At 37.2% G+C, this 24448-nt stretch overlaps 1 protein-coding gene across 1 annotated transcript; it reads right to left on the reverse strand.

Annotated features, from left to right (window-relative positions):
- Nucleotides 1–5042: 5042 nt before the first annotated feature.
- LOC105060333 (chloroplastic import inner membrane translocase subunit HP30-2) lies at nucleotides 5043–24091 on the reverse strand. The gene is given in 7 exon segments (XM_010943996.4): nucleotides 5043–5397; nucleotides 5490–5552; nucleotides 5656–5804; nucleotides 8053–8179; nucleotides 22524–22639; nucleotides 23686–23727; nucleotides 23730–24091. Coding segments are annotated over 7 exon segments (777 nt in total). The 5' UTR covers nucleotides 23976–24091; the 3' UTR covers nucleotides 5043–5363.
- Nucleotides 24092–24448: the final 357 nt, after the last annotated feature.

Below are 24448 nucleotides of genomic sequence, written 5' to 3' on the forward strand. Positions count from 1 at the left end.
GCTGGTAGCTTCCATCACTTCACCACCACCAACTCCACCTACCCCCAGTAGATCAACTAGGACTTCTAGCATGGACTTGGTCGATATCGATGACACATAAGGGGTTGTCATTGCATTGCCCCTAAGGGTAGCTCCCCCAGCCATTTCGGAGCCTATCCAAGGGGTGGCTTCACCATTTTCTCCTTGGGCCTCATCACTGGTGCGATTCGATTCATTCTTGATGTCCCCTATTACTTCAGCCCCTATAGTTCAAGATGTAGGGGGGCCTCTTCATCGACGATCAAGGAGGAGTATGCCACGATGATGAGGAGGTTCAAGAAGGAGGAATCAGCCCTCCAGAATCAACAGCTCACCTCTAAGGTGGTCAAGCTAATGTTGCTGCCAGCTGATTGGACTGAGACAAAGGCTCGACCCCTAGACAAGGCATTATCCTCTTTGTATGAAGATCTCCTCAAGGTGAGTTCTTGACTTAGCCAATTCTCCTGCCTATAATTGGTGTATTCTGACTTGTAGTTAATGCATGGCATAGCCCACCTTGGCAAGGCGATCATCGGCCTCAATCAAGTGAAAAGAAAACTCGAAGGGGATCTTCAGGTGGCGGATGCTCAGAATAAGGCTTCAGAGGAAGATGCTTCTCGAACTAGGTCCGAGCTCCTAGTTGCCAAGGACCGAAACATGCAGCTTGAAGGTTTCCTTGCCATCGAGCATGGGCTGGCAGAGACACATCAACAGAGGATTATCGAGCTCAAAGAGAACCTATAGCTCAAGGAAGCCATGGTGAAGGCTACCGAGGATGAGGCCACACAGGTAGAAGCTCGGATGGAGGTTGACAAGGCAAAGAAGTAGCCGATGAGGTCATAAAGCCAAGCTAAAAGCCATTGGCGAGTACAAGGTCTCGAAAGAGTTCAAGGCCGAAGTCATTGAGGCCTCTTCGATGGCTTTCAGAAACGACTCGTTGCCTGCAAAGCTTTGGTGGTGCATCTCTTTCCTGAGGTTGACATCAATTGATTGGATCCCTTGGTGGAGATTGGCGAGGAAGGTCAACCATCGACTGAGGAGTCAATCGAGCCCACTGTAATTGAACCCCTCGTCGCCAAGCTAGTCACCATTCCAGGTCCGCCAATTGAACCGACTATCGAAGTTTCTTCGAAAGAGTTTTGAGCCTCCATGTCTTATTCTCATTTTGTTTCTTGTAGTTTATATTGTCTTCATCTTTTATAATGAAAACTTCACACTGAAATGAAATGAACTTTTATCAAATGCTTACTTGTCTGAAGCATAGTCTGAGTTTTCAGAATGGATCTGATGTCAAAGTCATCTTTAGTCTGATGTCTTTCTTGAATTCGATCGACAAGTAGTCCTTGGCATAGATTTCGTCAAGTCATAAGCATTGGTTGTCATTCGAACTCATCAGTCATCGTCGAGGTTTCCTTCAAACCTCACTTCATCGAGGTTATCCCTCCAGGCGAGAACCCATGGTTGTCATCAAAGTTTGGTGGCCTTGTCCAATGTTATTCTTTTCAAACAGGCTATTCCCAAAGTTATGTTTTCGCTAATGTAGATTGTTGAAGTCTATGTTAATATGTTGGACAAATTTTGCCAAGTTGATACTTTGGTTATGTTCTCAGATTCATTCCGAGGATTTCGTTTGTGGGGTCCTAACTTGGGTTCGAATATCCTTAACTGTTGGTGCCATGTCGAACATAATTTCAGATGTCTCAATCGAAACTGAGATATCTCTGAGAGATCGATCGTTCGATCTAGTCATCGAGGTTCAATTTTGTGTCTGAATATCCTATAATCATCATCATTGTCGGTACCTTGTCGAACATAATTCCCAAGGTCTTGGTCGGGGCTGAGATATCTCGATGGACTGTGCATCAAAAAGTTTGTGTTACCCAGGAGCCTAGGGGATTGAAGCATTTAATATTGGTGCTTTCCTAAGTTATGATAATCTATTGAAAAAGACAACTAGAACTCTACCTTCTAGGAAGCATGGTCTTTATGGCCTCTTGCTTGGTGACACCTGTCATGCGATCAAAGGGAGTGATTGGAGGCATTCAAATCCAGCTCCTCTAAAAATAAGATCCTATTGCTTTGAGGCTGGTATCCCTTTGATAATCTCCTACAATGTCATGGTGGTGCCGCCTCATTCGGTGTCACAAAATCATCAATGGTTTTCTCTACCTAGGGGATCCTCCTCCTACCTCTGACCAGCTGCAAAACGCCTCAAGGAATGAACACCCAAGCTTGGTGTGGGAGGTATTGGAAAAACCCGTCGCTCCAGCAACGGAGTTGAAGTGATGGCCTCCAAGGGTTGTTTTGGCATTATACTCCAAAGAAAGATTTTTGACCTTTCTAAGGGGCGGTTCTTCCCCCCCCCCCCCCCAACCTAGCAAGCTAGCCTTCTGGCCCTCAACGAAATATCTAGGAGATAGGATGCCCTGAGAGAGGATGCGCTATCCCATGCCCAATGTCCTTTACCAAGGGCAGACGACCATCGAGGGGGAGGGTCTTCATACACAAAAATGGCCGAGGACCTTGCTAAGTGTAGCTCGGCTTCACACCCGAGGAAGAGGCTGAGATCGAGGATGTAGATCAACTTGTCTTTTTCCTTTCTTTCACGGTAGTGAATCTTGTCCAAAGAAGGTTATCTTATAATAAGCTTCTTCTACAATAAAGTATTCCTTATCTTTTTGGTGTGGCTTATATGAATGTCAGGCTATAGTTGATGCTAAGTTGTTGTCATTTCTCCCAATCCAATTCCCATAGGGATATTCTAAAGGATCCCTATAAGGAGTCATTTGTAGTCCATTCGAAGTTGATCAGTGGCAATCCTTGTCGTCCTCGACTTTCGTTCGACTTGTCCATCAGATGGTCGTATGATGTCTCCAAAGGTTTAGCCCCTTCGTCATTATTCTCAATCTCTGCTCGACTCATCCATGGATGAGGAGCGTCAGGTAGCCATGTGAGATCTCTAGAGGGTTAACTCCTTCATTGTTGTCCTCGACCTCCACTCAACTCATCCATAGATGAGGACCATCAGGTGGCCATGTGGAGTCCCTAGAAATTAACTCCATCGTTATCCTCGAGCTTCGCTTGACTCGTCTGTAGATGAGGATTGATCCGATTGTCTCAAGTTTACATTTTAGATGCCTTCTTAAGACTCCTTCGATTAGTTCCAACGATTTTGCTTGTGGTCAGATATAGCCGATTTTAATCGGGCTCTTCATTTGATCTTTTTAACAAGAAACCTATATAAAAGCTCAAATTTTATTGATATAATAAATGGACACACAACTTACCGATAAGGTATTCTCAAGTTCAAGATGTTCCACGTCCGAGGAGTGTTCTGTCAAAGCCTTCAATTTGTCATCGTCATTAATATGGCGATAGCATCATCAAGAAGACTCTGAGCTCATCGGAGATCGACAACATTCCTCTTCTGATTTCGGCACAGTCTTCTACCTCTTTGGATTTTTCCGGCTCGGTCTCTACCCCCCCTTTCGAGGATCGAGATCATATTAATCCACCAGCCATAGGTTGGCTATTGTTGTTCTATGATCTACTGTAGATGATGGGTGGTGTCAATCAGCACCCAAACCCGGTGGATTAGATAGTTGTATCACTACAAGTCAGCTACCACAGGCGTCAGCGGCTATGTAAGATGAATGGCTAGGTGACTCCATCCTGGCTTTATCGGACAGATTGTCAGTGGCAAGGGACGGAGTAGTTGCATCTCACCATACTCTCTCTCCTTTGTTGAATTGTTGGTGCTTCCTCCAATGCCAAACTATTACATCAAGACTCTGAAGGATGATAATGTGTCCGAAGATTAAGTTCACACTTGGCTAGCGCTCGATTTGAATGGTCGAATAGAAGCCGATAAGATTATTCCCTTCTAGCTCTCCTATGACAATCTTGATAAGTCGCCGGTTATAGTTATTGGTGGCATGTTGATGTCCTTGAGATATGGCTGAGGATAAAGTCCGATAGAGCCATTCATTTTATTACCAAGATGTTTAAATGATGTTCGCTATTTAGAGTCCATCTCGATACTTCAATCGATCCAAAGAACGTATCTAAAGATAAGTCCCAAGAACAATGACCGAGATAGTATGACCCCATAACAATTCCAATGCAAATAAGAAAGAAGAACACCCAAATTTCACATCGCAAATTTAATTCTGTACAAATACATGGACTTATAAATGGTGCACACCCACAAGGTGCAATGAGCTTGCCATCATGTGATTATGCTCGGTATTCCCCTACCTCCATCTTCATCAAGTTGTCACATAAATGTATCTATTTTAAGCAACTAAAGAGCTGGAAAGGAAGCGTGGAGAGAAAAGGGAGGCTTTGTTTTTACTCTTCTCCTTTGGAGTGGTGAAAGAAGACTCGAATTTAAAAAAAAAAAAAAGACTTAGATTTGGAGAAACAAGCTTCAGTTTGAAATTTTGGAGAGAAAAAGGATTTAAAATCACATGAAAATAAACCCTAAATGGGAGAAAATAATTTTCTAAAGATAAAACCATAGATAGGTAACAGAGCATGAGGAAAACTAATGGATCTAACTTCAAGTGGATTAAGTGTTACTTTCTGAACCATAAACGGGCATAGTGAAATCAAACGTTACCACAAGTGGGTAATCTATAATTATCCTCATATATTTTCTAAGAGGACATTCTTGATAGGCTTAAAAAAAATGATGGAATCAGGAAGACATTTTTTTTTTTATTTCAAACTTTCATTTTTATACATAGTATATTTCACCCAGGAGGAAAAAAGAAGAGAATGATACATTATATCACTACTCTTTTCTTTTGTTCAGCATGAAAAAGCTAATAATTAGATAAACACCTGCCTCGCCTAAAGCACATATTTATATAGTACAGCAACCAACCAAAGGTTCAAAATTTGGTTCCTTTTTCTTCTTTTCTTTCTTTGTTTTGGTTACACAACCCTTTGCATTTTTAATTAGGTGGGCATAAATTAGTCAAAATCATATATGCACAAATGTTTTTGCTAATTGACATACATAGAGGTAATATTGCTTAACCTTTGAAGCGACTTCCTCAATTTCAATGATCAACAATTGCGTACTTTAAGAAACCACCAAGATGCCATTTTCACAAGACAAACTGCAGGTGAAAATACTCGGGGAAAAAAAAAACAAAAACAAAAGACAGAATATGCAAAAAAGACTCCATGAAAGTGTATTCAACCATCTCTAGTTCTTTATCTTCAGAAAATTATCATAGCAATGCTCATGCCTCCAACATTTAACAAGCGACAGAAAACAAAAAGGTAGCTCAGTTAACTGCCTTGAAGACGCTGAAACTGTCACACGTGTAATTTGCCTATGACTTCACCTTCCTCACAAACTCAGGGTCCCTGCAAATATAGGACAGGCAGGAAAGAATTAGATGGAGAGAATTTATAACAAAATTTTAGAAATCTTGGAAGCTTCAAAGTGCTCTCAAAACCTGTGAATGTGATCAAGAATGAGAAGCCTCGGTCCAGGAGGGATCTTAACATCTCTAAGAGCACTGGAACAAATAAACAGGGGAGACAGACCACTTAAATTTTGTCTGGTAATTGAAATATTCAAGTGGGTATGCAAGAAAGTGGTAAGCCAGATCATCATCTTACCTATCTGTGAGAAGAGGCAAGGTAGTATCTGTGAGCAGGCCTTTTTTGAAGTTCTTCTCATAGTTCTGGAGGCCAAGACTTGTCAACATGCATCTGGTTCGAGCGTAATATACATCCTCAGCTGGTGACTGCGAGAATTTTTGACCTAACTGCAAAAGTCAATGCAAATAAAAACAATATCACACAACTTGTAGTACACTAATTATTGATGTCAATATTTCCACTTTGTAAAACTACGAGCAGGAGACATAAAATCACTGCATATCAATCTGCATCTATGAGATTGCAAAATGAGTTGGACAAGACAGATGAATGCAGTTTGACATTTGTATTTTTTTCAGCTCATGTTTCCCAACATCCCCCCGCCAAACAAACAAAAAAAAAAAAGAAAAAATCCAAACTGACAAACTTATAATCCCTATTGAATTTAATGATCCCTAGAAAGTGAAAAAAGAAACTATAGTTCACACACAAAAATAATGCTTGAACAGATCAAACATTTATCAAATGAGAAATCTAGCAACAGTCTTACATTAGGATGCCTAAGAGTCAAGATCCACATCCTTTATCCAGAATGCATCTCCATGACATTGATCATGATGCTTACCTCCAAGAAATGCATTCTATAAATGGAATCTGACTACAACATTTATCAAAGACTATATTCACAAGCATAACCATCAAGCCTTATCCCAATTTTTCATAGTTGGCTTCATGATTCCTCATTTGATCTAATTAGGCTTACCTGAGAACTTAACAACTTGATAAACACTCTTCGCAACCTTGTGCCAGATTTCTAGCAACAAGGGACCCCAACATGAACCTTGACAAGATATCAAGGCTTTAGGTAAGACAACCAGTCAATAACCTAGGTGTCTCATAAAACATCAAGGAGTAAATTCAGATTTTTTTAAAATGTCTTTACATGAATGGGATTTTGGGGGACCTGTAGTTTGAAAAATGCTTTCCTTTTGTATCTTATTGCATTAGTCTCTTTAGCAGCCTCTAGACCCCAACCAATGATGTAGGATTTCTTACTAGCCTCGTTTGGAGAAAGATCTATTTTGTTTTCATGTATCACAGTTCTATATTCTGCAGAATCCATAAAGCCCTACACAATGGGTGCCTCTCAAATGCATTGTCCACTTTCAGACTATTTCACAAGAATGACATTGAGCTTCATGGAGCCACTCCATAACTTATAGGTGAAAATCCTTCAGACTTTTAGGTGTAATGCACAAGGATGTTTCTCATGTCACACCACATTTATCGTCCTCCTTATTTCCTTACTGATTCCTTTAAACATTTCTCTTTCTTTTAATCTTTTCTTTATGCTATGTTTGTTTAAATCCTTTTAAACCCTCATCAAACCCCTTGAGAACAACATAAAACCCCCAACCATAATTTCACGATCTTCATCATATCTTACCAAACACTTATCTCATGATTTACATCTTATTTTGGGCTTTTATTGTCAGCTTAATTCAAGTCTCGGTTCCAGAAAGCATTGCTCCTCGCAACCCCATTTTGAACCTTGGTTCCTAAATTGTTAGCTCAAACATCCATATCCCAAATTCTAACCTTCACAGTTCAAGTGACTGCATTTTTTAGGTTCACCAGAATATATTCTACAAAAATTGACACCCAGTTCTCTGTTTGATTGCTGTTTTACAATTAGATCTTATACAGTTCACATTTTATTTTAAGCCCCTTATACAAAGTTTAGGCCTGTTTTTACACAGTTATGCCTATTCCACAAATAAAATGACCATAGAAACCAAGGAGCAGGAATAAAATGCCCAATCAACAGGGCTCCAAGATTAAAATGCCAGTCAAATCAAGTTCCCCCATACTTTCAACCTTCAACATCCTTATGCCACACCAAATCAAAAGATCATATTTCCATTTCTCAACACTTGCATCAAATTCATTACGCATTAAGATCTATAATATCTTCATTTCCCTTTATTTCTCTATTAATTGTATTATCATCATACTAATTGAAAAGAACATTTATCTATCAATCTTTGACACAACCAGAACCTTAGGATCGTTATTATATTATAGGGCATCAAAGCTTGAAGACCAGAAGGCTAGAGAACAGCAAATATAGAACAAGTGCAAAAATCTATGACCAAGAAATGATTCTACAAAAGGCAAATTGCAAAAAACAAACTGAACTCCCAATGTGAATGTTTTTCTAATGCAAGATATGAAACCACTATCATGATAGCATGCTTATCGGAATTCAGTTATTGGAGTTCGGTAATATTGAAAACTTTTGCATGTGCAACAAACAAGATAATATATTTCAATTTGGAAATACTGCTTTAGCATCAACTGAAATAGAAAACATAATGAGCTGCTTAAAGATTGTAAATGCCTTTGCCTGCTTACCTTGAAAAGGCCACCTTGAACAAGTGCAAAAAAAAGTCCAGATGTGACTGCATTTGCTGCCTGATTTGGACCACCCAAGCCACTGACCAATGAAAATAATGCTCCAGAACCAAAAGCTGCCACCATGCTGCAACAGAAGCATTTTAAGTCTTGGGCTATATATCTCAATTAGAACATATCAACTAACTCCTTTTCTATCAATATCATGATTCCATCATTATTAACATAACCAATAAGACCAATAACATATCTATAAGGGGGAAAAAAAACTATATGAGTGGTGCCTGTCATTTGTCTTTATTTCCAGAGATAGCATCCATCATGACAAGCATTACCAAACTTAGACTAACCACTTTTATGGTTTTTTTAGCAAACCCTTTGCTTCATTATACAATGCCTGTTACTTGCATGGGATCAACAAAAGTCAGCACTTCCAAATTTTCATATTGTTTATGAAAACACACATCCATGCCTGCAGTGGTTTTGTCACACCCCCAACCTGAAATCGCAAGTCTAAGGATTGCAGCAACCACTGTATACTCATGGAGAACTCTCTCCACAAACATGCAAGGCATTCGAAAAATGATATCAATGCATCACAGTAAAATTCATAAATTAAGTTCAAAGTTTAACTAACTAAAATCAACTTTAATCTCTCACAAAATTCCAACAATATTCAAAAGATCTTACATCAATTAAACCTCAAATAATACTCCTGTTAAATATGATAATAAATCAATGTCTCAACTCAATTGATACTATCGACTCTCGTCTGTAAGCTCACTCCCAAAGTAGTATACATATCTACAAATAAGTATCTAAATCTGAAAAGAAAGGAGAGATAATGTGCTTGACAGCCCAATAAGTAATAAATATCTCTACTAAACATCTCAGATATTATCATAAAATATGATGTGCGAAAACAAATACCATGAATAAACATTAAAACATATATTCTATGCTAATTAATGCGATCAAATCTTTTAAATACTTATATACATATATAATCATAAATTCAATTCAAAATAAAATACATATAACTCAATAACCTCAACTATAACCATACTTATCCCTGTAGCAAGATCAGAACAAAAACAATGAACTCAATCAGAGTGCCAACATATAACCTCCATTGGTAGGATCAAAAATCAATGCACAATCCTCATTGATAGAATCAAAAATCAATGCATAACCTCTATTAGCAGGGGCAAAAACCAATATACAACCCACATTGACAGGATTCAGAACATAATTAGACTGAGAGTACAAATCCAATAAGTATTAAAGCACTTTTGAAAAATAACATATATACCAAAATTTCATCATATTCCAAATAAATCAACATACTATAACATTCCAAAAATCTCAAATTTGCAAATCACTTTTCATTCAAAAATATAGTTTTTCATAAATCATATATAAATCAAAAATTAATTATTTACTTTTAAAATAAATGATGAAATATCTTAAAAAGATTATTCATTACTTATCTCTATAGAACACTAAACAAACAAATTCGATCAATCCTAAAAATATCCTTCAAAATTTATTATTTAAAATATATTCTTTATTAGTCTTATACCACAACTAATAAAACTCTTAAATTCCGACGCCCTCATAAGACTAACAAAAGTAGTAGCATTCAACGTCCTAGTCGTTCAAATCAAAGATAATTTTATTTGATCACGATTAGAATAAGAAATAAATGGTACAACAGAGATCAACGGTGATCAAAACTATTAGTGTCCAACAAAAGTCAAAGTGGAGGTCCGAGCATTGATTGACAGTTAAAGATCAATTTAATCAAGTAACTACATCTAATCAAAGATATAATGATTTGATAGATCAACAAGGGCTAGATCTCATCATGCTCAACAAAGGTTCGGATGGTGTGAGCATGTCGTCCGACTGATAAAGCGATTCAAAACCTTCTATTGAAATCATTGCAGATTCAAAGCAATAAATCGGATTCATTGGATTCATAAATCATATAGAGAGAGAATATTAGAGGAAAAAAATTAACAAGGTGGAACAGAACTAATCAAGTGACATTGCCCAACAATCTGATCGATCTAATCAAGATGATTTAATTAATTCATAATTAATTAGCATACAGATTGTTCAATATACATCATAGATCAAATTTAGAAATACTCGATCTAGCCAAGGTGGATACCCACACACTATCCAACGATCATGAATCAAGATTTTTTGCTAAGATCATATCAGAATCATTGAAAGAAATCTTTTATTGGATCAACCATTCAGAGGAATCCATGAAGAAAAACAATCTAGAGAGAATCTATAAAGAGAGAAAGTAGAGAGAAAGTGAAAGCCCGTGAAGAGAGAAGAGAGAGAAGGAAGAGACTCCTCTTTTCTTTTCTTTCCTTTTTTTCTCTTTTTCCTTTTTCTTCTTTTTTTTCTTTTTTTTATTCCTTTCATGGAATAGGGGATCCTTTGATCCCCTTAGTTCCCAAAACGAGGGAGTCACCCAACAGGTGCCGGCCATGGTAGAAAGGCAAACCACAATAGAGAGACCCACAAATGTTGGTTTGGTAGCCGGCAGCGACAAACGACATCGAAAAATCAAGAATAAACATGGAAGAAATAAGGGATTCGATAATCATTATTTTCATGGACTTTCTGGTAGAAATTTTGGCTAAAATTCAAGCTTAGGAACCAGGGAATACCATACCGAGCTGAACCGCCTAGTACGGGCCGGGCCGAACCGTCCCAATGGGAAATCGAGACGGTTCCGGCATGCAAAACAGCACATGCCGGTGCCAGGGAAGAAAAGAGAGAAAAAGAAAAAAGAGAGAAAGAGAGAGGAAGAAAAAGAGGGAGGGGGGGTCCGTCGAAGGGGCTGGAGGGCCTCCAGTGGGCCGTCATGGCCGTCGGACGTAAACGCCTCCCACAGCTCCACGCGTGGAACAGGGGCGATCCGCCCCTGTTTTTCATTTTTTTTAAATATTTTTCAAAATAAAGCCGGCAAACCCCATGCCGGCTTCATTTTGAAAAATATTTTTTTTAAAAAAAAAAAGAGAAATAGGGGCAGATCGCCCCTATTCCACGCACGGAGCCGCGGGAGGCGTTTACGCTGCTCGACAGGCCGAGTGAAACCGGCAAACCCCACGCCGGCTTCATTATGAAAAATATTTTAAAAAAAAAGAGAAACAGGGGCGGATAGCCCCTGTTCCACGTGCGGAGCCGCAAGAGGTGTTTACGCCGCCCGACGACCACAGCGGCCCATCGGAGGCCCTCTGACGGACCCCCCTCCCTCTTTTTTTTTCTTCCTCTCTCTCTATTTCTCTCTTTTTCTTCTCCGATTCGGCTATTTTCCTTCATCGGTTCGCCTCGATTCGAAACGGAGACATGCCGAACCGTACCGCCGATCGATCGATCCGACCATCGGTACCGGTTCCGCAAATCTTGTTAGGAACTATAGGAGCTTGAGGGGAATATGCTTAAAGGGACTTACCTGATCTTTGATGAGAATCGATCTAATTTTTGACGCCCAAAACAAGATTAATCCACCAATATCAAGAGGAAAAGAAGGGGAAAAGAGCAGCAAACTTTGGCATTTTCCGATGAGAAAGAATCAAGAGGGTTGAGACCTTTAAATAGAGCTTTATAGGAAGAATTAGAGATTGATTCCAATTAAATTTCCAAGTGGATTTAGGATTTTCTCGATTGCAAGAAAGAAGGGAACTTCAGATTGGGGTTTAAAATCGGGTGGCCTTAAAACCTCTATTTTTTAAAATGCTAATGCTTTAAGATCCATGCAATTGCTAGGGTTTTAGATTGGGGTTTCACATTCTCCCCTCTAAAAAGAAATTTCATCTTCGAAATTCTCCTTGTGCTTTCAATAGTTAGGATTCATGATCCTAATCTTATCCTCAAAATTTTTGTTATCTTAATTCTCGATGCAATTTCATCATTAACTTCATTTCATAAAGAAAATGTCAATATCTCAAGAGTTGATCTAAATCAAAACCATTCATTTCTTATAGTCAAAATCAATATCTCAATTCTAGATAAGGATATCAAGTTTCTTGCCAAAATCATCAACTACTCTTAATTTAATGATTTTTTCACAAGATCATAAACAAACTTTACTCTCAGTAGATGAACATTTGAGCACAAAATCTAAGATCGATAAACAATCTCACATTCTTTCTTAGAGAAAAAGAAACATATACTTCAAATCTAGGGCAAAAAAAATCTATCACTAAATTTTCAGAATTCAAGATCAAGAATCGATGGTCCACTCATTCTAGACTCAAGATGCAAAATTTTTCTTAGCATGTTTGATAGGAGACCTACTTGTACAAATCACATAACGACATCCGAAATAATCCAAAATCAAAAATATTATCCTTTCTATTATCAATGAATTTTCTCTGCAAGGAACATCAAATTATATCATAATTTTTTTAACTCAAAGAATCAATATTGCTAACTAACTCAAAATAATCCAAATCACCATGCTTCTGCTATGCACTAATTTAAACCATCAAAATTTCTCTAGATGCACTAAATAACTTGAATCAAAATATTAATTTTTGTCTTCCACATTGGTCAGAAGAAACTCTTAAGTCTCATCCCTATATGCATTAAGCATATCCATCTAAATCAATCTTTAGGTCAATTGATATATTCAAATCCATCATATAAGTTTACTGCAATTGAATATGAATCAAAGCTTAATTCTCTTATCAATTCATTTAGACAATTCTAAATAAAGATCCTGTAAATAAGATTAATAAGAAAAATCTTCTGATGATTTTCCAAGTTAGGACTTTAAATCAAAATATATAAATCAAACCGACTCAATCATCTCTTCCAAAGTTTCTTCCATCGAGATCTTTGACATCTATCATATACTTTTCACAGCAATCATGCAAATCTTTCCAAATCAAATTCTCCCTACCACACTAGATTTTAACACCAACCTCAATAATAATAGCAAAGAAACCCTAGGACAATTCCTAAATCCAAAATTTTGATTTGCAATTTTCACGTATCTCAAAATCTTGAATAGATATAAATAGAATCTTTTATCTTAATCCAAGGATAGTAATTAAAGATTTCACTATCAACCTCAACAACAATGATAGAAAATCCCTCGATCAATTTATAAATCCAAACTTTGAATTGAAGTTTCATACACTCCATATAGTCTCCAATAGATAAATAAGATCTATTATTTGGATCCAAAGATGATAATTAAAGATTCAACCAAAATAAATATTCTACAATCTCATAATCAATTTCTTCAACAAGTAATATACTTCTTTGCAATGTCCCCAATTGTATTTTTGCTTCTACATGCAAGCTTTATACATGATCCACATTCCAATATAAATCTTAAAGAATATTTCAATCAAATATCATATAAAATCTTTTTTGGTTCATCATTAAACAACTTTTATCAACGAATCTTTATCTTACCACTAAATAATTAATTTCAAAATCAAGAGCAACATCATAGTATTCTCCCATATCAAATTTAAGCTTGCAATTCCCTCAAACTATTAATGATCAAATTGATAATCATAATGCATAATAAAATTTCATTATCAATCCTCTTGCAATTACTTTAGATCAAAATTCAACTAACCATAACATGATCTATAAATTGTCCATCATATATCAAATCCTATGAATCATCATTACTAAGCAATCTTTTCATTCATGATAATAAGATTTAGTCAAAAATCATGAAGACAACTTATACTACAATCATCATAAATCTATACCTCAATGTCCCTGATGTCTACCCATCTATGCTCATCCTATGTCTGATTATATGTATCATAATTTATCCATTTATGCTCTGATACTATATTAATTGTCACGCCCCTGATCCAAGATCGCGAGTCTAGAGATTGCGGCAGCCGCCGCATACTCATAGAGAACTATCCACAAGCATGCAAGATATTTCAAAAACGATATCAATACATCGCAGCGGAATTCATGATAAATTAAGTCCAAAATTTAATTAACTAAAATCAACTTTAATCCCTCACAAAATTTCAATAATATTCAAAAGATCTTACATCGATTAAAGCCCAAATAATAATCCTGTAAAATATAGTAATAAATCTAAGTCCAAACTTAATTGCTACTATCGACTCTCATCTCTAAACTCACTCCCAAAGTAGTACCCATGTCCGTAAATAAAAATAAAAATCTAAAAAAAAAAGAGGTAATGAACTCTATAGCCTAATAAGTAATAAATATCTCAACTAAACATCTCAGATATTATCATAAGATATGATGTTCGAAAACAAATACTATGAATAAACACAAGAATATACATTTCATGCTAATTAATGCAAATCAAATCTTTTAAATGCACATATACATACACAATCATAAATTCAATTCGAAATAAAATACATATAACTCAACAGTCTTAACTACGATTATATTTACCCGTAGCAGGGCCAGAACAGAAACAACAAGCTCAATCAGAGTGCCAATATATAACCCCCATCAGCAGGATCAAAAATCAATGCACAACCCCCATTGATAGGGTTTAGAACATGGTTAGACTGAGAGCACAAATTCGATATGCATCAAAGCAATTTTGCAAGATGACATGTATACCAAAATTTTATTATATTCAAAATAAATCAATAAACTATAATATTTCATAAATCTTAAATTTGCAAATCACTTTTGGTTCAACAAAATAGTTTCATAAATCATGCATAAATCAAAGATTAATTATTTATTTTCAAAATAAATTATAAAATATCTCGAGAAGATTGTTCATTACTTATCTCTATAAAATACTGAATGAATGGATTCAATCAATCCTAAAAGCATCTTTTAAAACCTATTACTCAAAATATATCTTCTATCTTATGCCACAACAAAAATCTTAAATTCTGACACCCTCATAAGGCTGACAAAAACAGTAGCATTCAACATCCCAGTCGGTCAAATCCAAGATAATATTATTTAATCACGATTAGAATAGGAAATAAACGGTTCAATAGAGATCAACCACGATCAAAGCTATTAGTGCCAACAAAAATCAAAATGGAGGTTAAGATATTGATCGGTAGTCAGAAGTCAATTTGATCAAATAACTTCATCTAATCAGGGATATAATGATTTGATAGAAATCAACAAGGATCAAATCTCATGATGATCAATAAAGATTTGGATGGTGTGAGCATGTCGTCCGACTGATAGAGCGATTCAAAACTTTCTACTAAAATCATTCAGATTCAAAGTAATAGATCGGATTTACTAGATTCATAAATCACATAAAGAAAGAATATCAAAGAAGAGACATTAACAAATTGGAACAAAACTAATCAGGCAACACCACCCAACAACCCGATCAGTCTAATCAAGATGATTTAATCAATTCATATTAACTAGCGTGCAGATGATTCAATATAAATCATAGATGATCGAATCTAAAGATATTCGATATGACCAAGATGGATACCAACACACTGTCCAATGATCATGAATCAAGACTTTCTTCGTTAGAATCAAATCCGAATCATTGAAAAGAATCTTTTACTGAATCAATTGTACAGAGAAAAATCCATGAAGAGACAATCTAGAGAGAAAATTCTAAAGAGAGAAAATCCATAAAAAGAGAAAGTGGAAGCCCATGAAGAGAGAAAGGAGGAAGAGAGAGACTCTTCTTTTCTTTTCTTTTTTCTCTTTTTCCTTTTTCTTTCTTTCTTTCCTTCTTTTTTTTCTTTTTTTCTTCCTTTCACAGAATAGGGGATCCTTTGATCCCCTTAGTTCCCAACACAAGGAAGTCCCCCAACTGGTGCTGCCCATGGCCAAAAGGGAAACCACGATGGCGAGACCCACAAACCTTGGTCCGATGACCGGCGTCGACAAATGACACCGAAAAATCAAAAATAAACATGGAAGAAACAAGAGATTCAATAATCATTATTTTCACGAAATTTCTAGCAGAAATTTTAGCTAAAATTCAAGCTTATGAACTATAGGAGCTTGAGGGGAAGATGATTAAAGGGGATTACCTGGTCTCCGATGAGAATCGATCCAATTCCGGCAGCCAAAACAAGATTAAACCATCGATATCAAGAGGAAAAGTGTTGGTGGGCTTCCAAATCTATGAACTATTAAATGTAATAGTTTGAGAAAAATAAGATTTATTTCAATATGGAATGAACTCAAGTATAAGATGACTTGATATAAAACAAAAAAACACATGCCCCTATTTATAGAGAATGGAGGGATACAACTCTTCACACATGTCGCTAATGAAAAAACACATCTAATCTAAAAGATACAACCCTAAGGAGAAACACATCTCTAATCTACAAGACACAACTTTATGAAAAGACACAACCTTTTAACAAAAAAAAATAAGAAAATTACAATAAATAAGCTTATACTCTAACAAATTCCCCCTTAAGCTTGTTTATGCACAACTATCCTCATCTTCTTCAATTGGATCTTTGTAAACTTGGAGCTTTTTTTGTAAATCTTTCTTTTCCACAATTAGTCTTCTAATCTCGCATGCTTGTTCGTTGATTGCATTCTCCAAAGATTTGTTTTCCACATTCAATGCCATGTTTTCCTTTTCTAAGAAAATATTTGCTTTTTCAAGATTCTTCACCAAGGTCTGTGAAAAATTGTAAGTATTCATAGGCCAATAAGGACCTACAATTCTCTTAAAAGCATATTCTGTGGCATTTTATTTGGCATTCTTCTTCGTCAATCATGTTTTCCATGTACAACTTTTCACATACTTGAACTAAAGAATAAAATTCCGGCAAATGATCTAATCCTTACTTGAAAGTTGAATATTGCAGTAATGGTATGTGATGTTTTTGACAATATTCTTGTAGCAAATTCTTGTAAGAGATTTTTACTTCCTTCTCCATTCTTCCACTTTGCAGCCTTAGACACACTCTGATAAGTGAAAGAACTTTATGGGCAATCTATTACTTTATATAGACATGAAAAGGTGCTCACGGTTTCAAAGAATAACTATCTCATAACTTCCTTTATTCAAGGGACATGAAAAGGTGCTTACTAGTAACTATCTTTTATCCAAGGGTTTCAAAGAATAACTATTCCATAACTTCCTTTATCCAAGGGACACCAGTACATACGGTTCACTTGTTCTTCTCTTTTAAACAACAATCCCTTTTCAATCGTGCCTCTTCATTGGACAACCGTGCCTCTTCATTGATAGTAACGATCTCTTTCTATCTCAAACTTTGCGATCAATTTTTTTTGCACTGGTCAACCTGGTTAAAATCGTTCTCTTTTACCCCTTTTTTTTTTAAATCGTACTCCAAGCCTTTTCTTTAATCAAGTCATGTTACTTGGTTGAGTGCCCACAGCACTATTGTCGTCTACCCACCCACCTCCTTTTCCTAGTATCATCTGCACATCACCTGAATTTGTAAGTCCATTTCTTTGTTTTTTCAAGATATGATTCTCAAGCAAATACTCATCAACCATCTTATGCTTCCTAAGGTGGGTTATAGAGCCATTATTTGGAGCACTATAGTCCAAGAACATCTCCTGTATGTTAGGATCCAAAGCACTTCCACTTTCAGAGCTAACAAACTTAAGCCTTGGGTCCCTACTCTTCAAAGCAAGCCTTGTAGCCATATTTGATGTTGAACTCAACTGTCCAAGTTTATCAGTACCTTGCTGATGATTACTTGAGCTATCTGGACAAGTAACACTGTTAGTAGCAACTTGAATCTGACTGTTGGCTAAAACACTAGTGACTTCATCCTGAGCATTATTTTTATCATTATCCTCCTCGGAAGGGGTAGGACTAGATAGCCGGTTACTTGCAAAAGAATACTTCTATTAATAGGATAAAACAGCCTTAAAAGCATCTGTTATGTAAAGATGAGGTGTATCATCTCCAGCTTCGACATACTTTGGTGTTATTGCCTCAGTGAATACAACTATCCCAGTTCCAAAAACAATTGGTTTATGTATAGGCAATGGTGGAGCATTCTCACATGTAGGTGAGAGAAGGCTTTCTTCATCATTTTTTGCATGAAGATCTAACAATGGACTAATCATTCTACCTCTTGAGATCATAGGTGTATCTTGTTGCACTCTAATACCACTTGTTGAGGGAGGAAGAAAAAAAAAGAAAAAAATACCATAAACAAATCAAGGTAACATGGATTGGCCTCAAGCCTACCTCCACGAGGCGTGCAAGCTTCCCTATGAGAGAAAAAAAATCAAACAAATACAAGATGAACTCATCACTTAACCCTTGTATAAAAATCTCTCAACAAGCCCCAAAACCCTCACAAAAGCTCTCTGAAACTTCTTTTGAAATCTCTCTACACGATCAGGACGTCACCAGCTATCCAACGCAACAAATAACTTATCAATCTGAGCTATATAGCCTCCAGAAACTCCAAAATAGTGTTTTACTCGGATGCCAGACTCAAATCAAATCCTAGAACCCTTATGAATTGTCCGATCGTGACCGGCTCAAACCAGAGCTGTCCAATCATGCATATCAACCTTGATCATGCCTGATCAAAGTCGGATTTCACCATGGCCGTCCGATCACGACCGACTCGCTCCAGAGCCATCGGATCACGCCAAAACTGTGGCCGTCGGATCCTCACAGGCATGCATCTAACTCGTCCGATCGCACAAAGGCTCCAGCCGTCAGATCCCCACCACAAGCGACATCAGCCGTCAAATCACGCTCCAATCCACACCCGACTATGAGCCCCGACAGAGCGCACAGTCCACGATGGACCGTGATCCCAGGCGGGCCTAGGCGCCCGCACGTGCGGGCTGCACGGGTGCCTGGGCAGGCCCAGCGCACTGTTGGACGAACACTAGCGCACTGTCGAGCCTGGCCCGCGCCGCCACCGGCCTGCACCGGCTCATGGGTCCCTCCGATGGCCTATGGGCCGTACCATCTCTCAGGCTTTCTTCATGCATATCTTCACCATCCGAACTCCGTTTAGACTGTTCTTAGGCTCGTTAAATTCCGTTCGTCATCCTTAATCTCGTTCTAAACTTATTGTGGACCGAATCTCGAAATATTTTTCTCAACATATCTAATTTAGACGGACCTCTATCTCTGCAAACATTGGCTTCAACATTTCAAAAGAATGATGCTAGCACGAACAGACACCATGACATAATCTTGATTCTTCTTTCAAATCTACTTGATAGCATCTTTCAATCTCGATTTTTATATTAATAAAAAACATTCAGTTCTTTGACATGTGCACTTTTGCAATTATCCTTTTGTTCTTATCCTTCAATGTTAGGATAGAGTCCTCCATGTGAATAGTGTAATCTTTCTCCAATAGTTGTCCAATACTTAGTATGTTACTCTTTAAATCGGATACAAAGTGTACATTTGAGATGTACTCTTGTTCACCATTCTTAGATTTAAACATGATTTTTCCTTTTTCTTTCATAGGTACTTTTAACGAATCACCAAATTTTATATTACCATGTACATCCTTCTCCATTTTAACAAACAATTTCTTATTACCACACATGATTTGAAGCTCCAAAATCGAGAAACCATATATTTTGTGGATCTTCAACAACTTCTTGTCATGTGAGTAGAAGCGTAGTTTCTCCTTCTATTATACCATCGATATAGTTGTTCATTTCTTTAGTATTCTTATGCCAACAATCTTTGCCGCAGTGTCCATATTTTTTACAATTATAGCATTGGATATTAGATTTTGCACCACCATACGAATCTGAGCGTCCATCTCTTTTGATGACAATCTCGAATCGTGAATTGTAACCATCTTTGTTGCTATTCTATCGGTCATGACCATATCTTTTGTTTCTATTATTACTTTTTCCATAACTTTTGCTCTTTTGGTAGTTAAGTTTCAATTTTGACTTGAGAATTTGTTCTGTTGACTCATCTTCAGAATTCTTTTGCAATCTTTACTCATGTACTTGAAGGGATCCTATTAGTTGATCGATAAAGAGGGACTCGATGTCCTTCAACTCCTCTATGGCAACGACGATGTGCTCAAACTTTGGAGATAATGAGCGTAAAACATTCTCTACAACTCGAACATCTTCAAGTATCTCACCATATCTCTTCATTTGATTCACAATAACCAAAATCCGAAAAACAGTCCGCAACACTTTCGAACTCCATGCGGATGCCTTCAAACTCGGCTTGCAACTTCTATAAGCGAATCCACTTCACACACTCATCTCCTTTGAAGATGATGGCGAGGATATCCCATGCTTCCTTGCTAGACGCCGCTTCGGCAATTTTCTCAAAGGAAGACTCCACTGCTTGATAAAGGAAGAACCAAGCCTTCTTATCCTTCTTGCATCTTTCAACTCATTTCTTTGATTTGCAGAAAGACCGGCTTCTTCTTGAGCTATGGGTTCATGATACCCATTATTGACGATCTTCCATAGATCTAGGGATCCAAACAATGCCTTCATTTGAAGAGACCAATTCTTATAATTCTCCTTTGAAAGTTTTGAAATTTGAGGTTGAAAAAGATTGGTGGCCATTTTCCTTGACAGAATCTCCCCTTTGCCTTGGCTCTGATACCCCTTTGCCTTGGCTCTGATACCAAATGTTGGTTGGCTTCCAAATCTATGAACTATTAAATGTAATAGTTTGAGAAAATAAGATTTATTTCAATATGGAATGAACTCAAGTACAAGATGACTTGATACAAAACAAAAAAACACATGCCCCTATTTATAGAGAATGGAGGGATACAACTCTTCACACACGTCACTAATGAAAAAACACATCTTCTAATCTAAAAGACACAACCCTAAAGAGAAACACATCTCTAATCTAAAAGACACAACTTTACGAGAAGACAACCTTTCAACAAAAAAAATTAAGAAAATTACAATAAATAAGCTTATACTCTAACAAAAAGAACGGAAAAAGAGCGGTGAGCTTTAGTGATTTTCCGATAAGAAAGAATCAAGGGGTTTGAGACCTTTAAATAGAGCTTTATGGGAAAAATTAGAGATTGATTCCAATTAAAATTCCAAGTGGATTTAGGATTTTCTTGATTGAAAGAAGTAAAGAAGGGAACTCCTTGGGGAGTTCCTTCCAACGAAACCTAGTGCTCCTAGCACGTGCAGAGCACGTGCCAGCTTTAAAACCTCTTCTTTTTAATTATAGTACTTTAAGATCTGTGCAATTGTTAGGATTTTGGATTGGGGTATCATAGGTTTCTTAACAGCATCCACAAATCACACACCGAACCTAAACCTATTTTAAACACTATCAATTTAGTCATACAATTATCCAAACTAGTTAAACAATTTTTCAATTACATTTTAGTATTACATCTAAAGTTTTTTCTCTAAAGCTTACTGCAGTTTAGTGAATATAATATGTTAATTGAAAATACATCTGGTCAATCAATTTTCATATTGTTTATGGAAATATCCATCCATGCCTTTAGTGGTTTCTTAATAGCATCCACAAGTAGCATCGCAAACCTAAAGCTATTTTAAACACTATCAGTTTAGTCACACAATTGTCCACACTAACTAAGCAATTTTTCAATTACATTTTAGGATTACATCTGAAGTTTTTTCCCAAAAGCTTACTGCAATTTAGTGAATAGCTGACACTGAATTTGATACATTTGTTTAGTAATAGTTATTTTGGAGTCTCTGAATTCTGTTGAATTTAAATTTTCCTCGTTAAAATATCCAGGTTTGGCAACAACTACTAATAATCAGTACTCAGACTTCTAAAGTTTTGAATGCTTATCATAAAGATACTACAAAAGTAAATACTATGTAAAGTCCAATTATTATATTTAATTATCTATAAGTTTATAATGCTTATTACTGTTTGCTCCTCCAATATCATGTTTGACAAGCAACAAGATGTTGTTCAACAAAGCTTGGAATGGATACACTACTTGCAGCCTATGTATTAAAAGCAAATGATATGACCACCTTGACCTTTGAGCATCTGCCTGCATTTGGAGGCCCCCAGTCACCCATCTGCTGCCTACAATGTTTCATAAAGTTCTTCAGAGCATTATGTTCCACTTAATTTGGAGTTGGTAAGTCTATTAGAAGCTTTTGTTAATGTTTACGTAGTTACAAGTGAGTGGGAGATCGGATAGGTGGTCATAGTGCCCCTTCCTGCTTTTTCTAATTTTCTTCTCATTTTGAATTATCGTATTATTTCTTGTCATAAATTTCTCATTTTGTCCACCTATATATTTTCCCTTATTGTATTGAATTAAAATGAAAACAAATGAAGTTCAGATGTGTTAGGTGTAATTAGAAACCATATGTTTTCTGATATTGCATATTTAATGATAACAAATGCACAGTTTCTATCTTCGGGAGTTTTGATGCCTTCCAATCCTCTGCTGCTATAATCGGAATGCCATTTCATAAATGCCAAAAGCTAAAGAGGGGTATGTAATCAGTAGAATGAACTAAAACAGCCAAGATAGTAAGTGAAGCCTTACCTGCTCTGGACATCCTCCACTCCTCTTATCCTTTTCATCACACAAGAAATACCTGCATTTACACCAGTCATGACTGCAAAGTTACGAGCTTGTACCAAGGGGCCACCTGCAAAGGCCTGTAATTCATAAAACATAAAAGTTATATATGTAGACAGGGAAAATTAAAAATAAGTGTCGTGTATCAGTAGATAATATGTGCTGGGAAGAATGGAAAATTCCAAGGATACAACTTATGCATGACAAATGAATCAGCAAAGAGGATTTTCCTTTTAACATGTTTTAAAATAGACACATGCTTTTACTCCCCAGAATGCAAAGATCAAGAACAAGCAGCAAAAACCTACTAAAAAGATAACAAGATATACACATGTAATGTAGCTCACAAGAACATGGAACAGTAACTAACTTCTTAAAGCAAATAATGCAGGTTATTGAAACACATTCTTCTCTTCCTGCTGATTAAAAAGGATGCAAAAACATGTTGCAATTATAGAAGTATTATTAGATCTGCATAGATCTATCTGAAAATAAAGAGTCAAAAAAGGTGAGAGGTGATATATTAGTCCGCCAGATGGAAAGCCAAACAATCCTTTTCACTTCGAGAGTTGATGCTATTTTACTTCGTTCCACGCAATTAATGGTCTAAAAATCCAATATATTCATTTATTTTCTTCGGAAGAAAGATCTGTTCTCCTTCTTTTGCATAGACTCTCAACATGCATTTAACATCGGAATTCTTTGGATTTGAAGACGTCAATATCCACGAACTCAAACAGCAGAAACATTAGCTTATGAAACAAAATCCAAAATTTTAGGTAAAGAGAACACAGGTATCAGAGAGAAGCGTTGGAGATAAACGTGGAATCAAGACATAACAACACCCACGACCATCTTAATCATCTGTGTGCAGGCAATACATCTTCGTAAATTACTTACATGAAATGATCTCCTGAGCTGCTAATCTATGCAAGAAAATGGCCAAAAAGTTATTTTTTAAAAAAAGAAAAAAAGCGGGGAAAGTATTTGGGAACAAAAACAGTCAAGAAACTGAAACCCTAGATAAACCCAAGCCCATCAAGGAACTCCACGACAAGCAGAACGATTCGTCGAGGAGTGGGAGAATTGATAAAAGACAAAGAAGAAGGAAAGGAAAGGCGTAGACCTGGGCTTGCTTGAGGGAGGACATGGCCTGGGGGCTAAGGCCGCGGCCTGGGGTGGAGGAGTGGGGAAGGCGGAGGTGAGGTCGGAGGTGAGAGTGCCCATGAGGCCGCCGATGGCCGCGCCTTGGGCGGCGCCGGTAGCGGTGACGACTGCGGCCTCAACGGGCATCGACTGCCTCGCCAGCCATGCCCGGAAGCCGCCCTCCAGCTCCCTGAACCGGGCCTGCACCTGAGCGATGGGGTTTGGGGGAGAACCGGCCGGAGCCAACACCAAGCCCTGCCGTCCTTCCATGGCCAACACTGCCGGATGCCGGTGCCCTTTCTCTCTATCTCGCTTCCTCCACGCCCTTCTTCTATTTATAAAAAAAGGGGGCGCACACAGAGTAGGTCAAGAACTCAAAATAGATAAAAAGGACAAGGAGGCAGCTGAAAGGAACACCTGATGATATCGCCGTTTGACGGTGCAGGGATTGCAAATATAACTACTGATTAGATTTAGGCATGGCTTTCTTTAAAAAAAGATTCCTCTAAGCAAACAAAAAAATATTTATCAAATGGTTAAAAGAGTCACGACACAGGGGGTGTCTAGAGCTTAGTTAATTTCACAGCCTCAGAATTCCTATGGGGATGTTTAGAACGTGTTGCCGGGAGTCCTTGGCCCTCGCTCGATATGGTTAGGCTCGATCTCTTATCGAGATGGAGGTCAGTATGTGTCGGAGAAATTTTTTGTTGGAGATGAAATGCTCCTAATTCAAGAAAATCTAT

The sequence above is a fragment of the Elaeis guineensis genome, chromosome 1 (genome assembly GCF_000442705.2).
Source record: "Elaeis guineensis isolate ETL-2024a chromosome 1, EG11, whole genome shotgun sequence".
Taxonomy (NCBI): Eukaryota; Viridiplantae; Streptophyta; class Magnoliopsida; order Arecales; family Arecaceae; genus Elaeis; species Elaeis guineensis.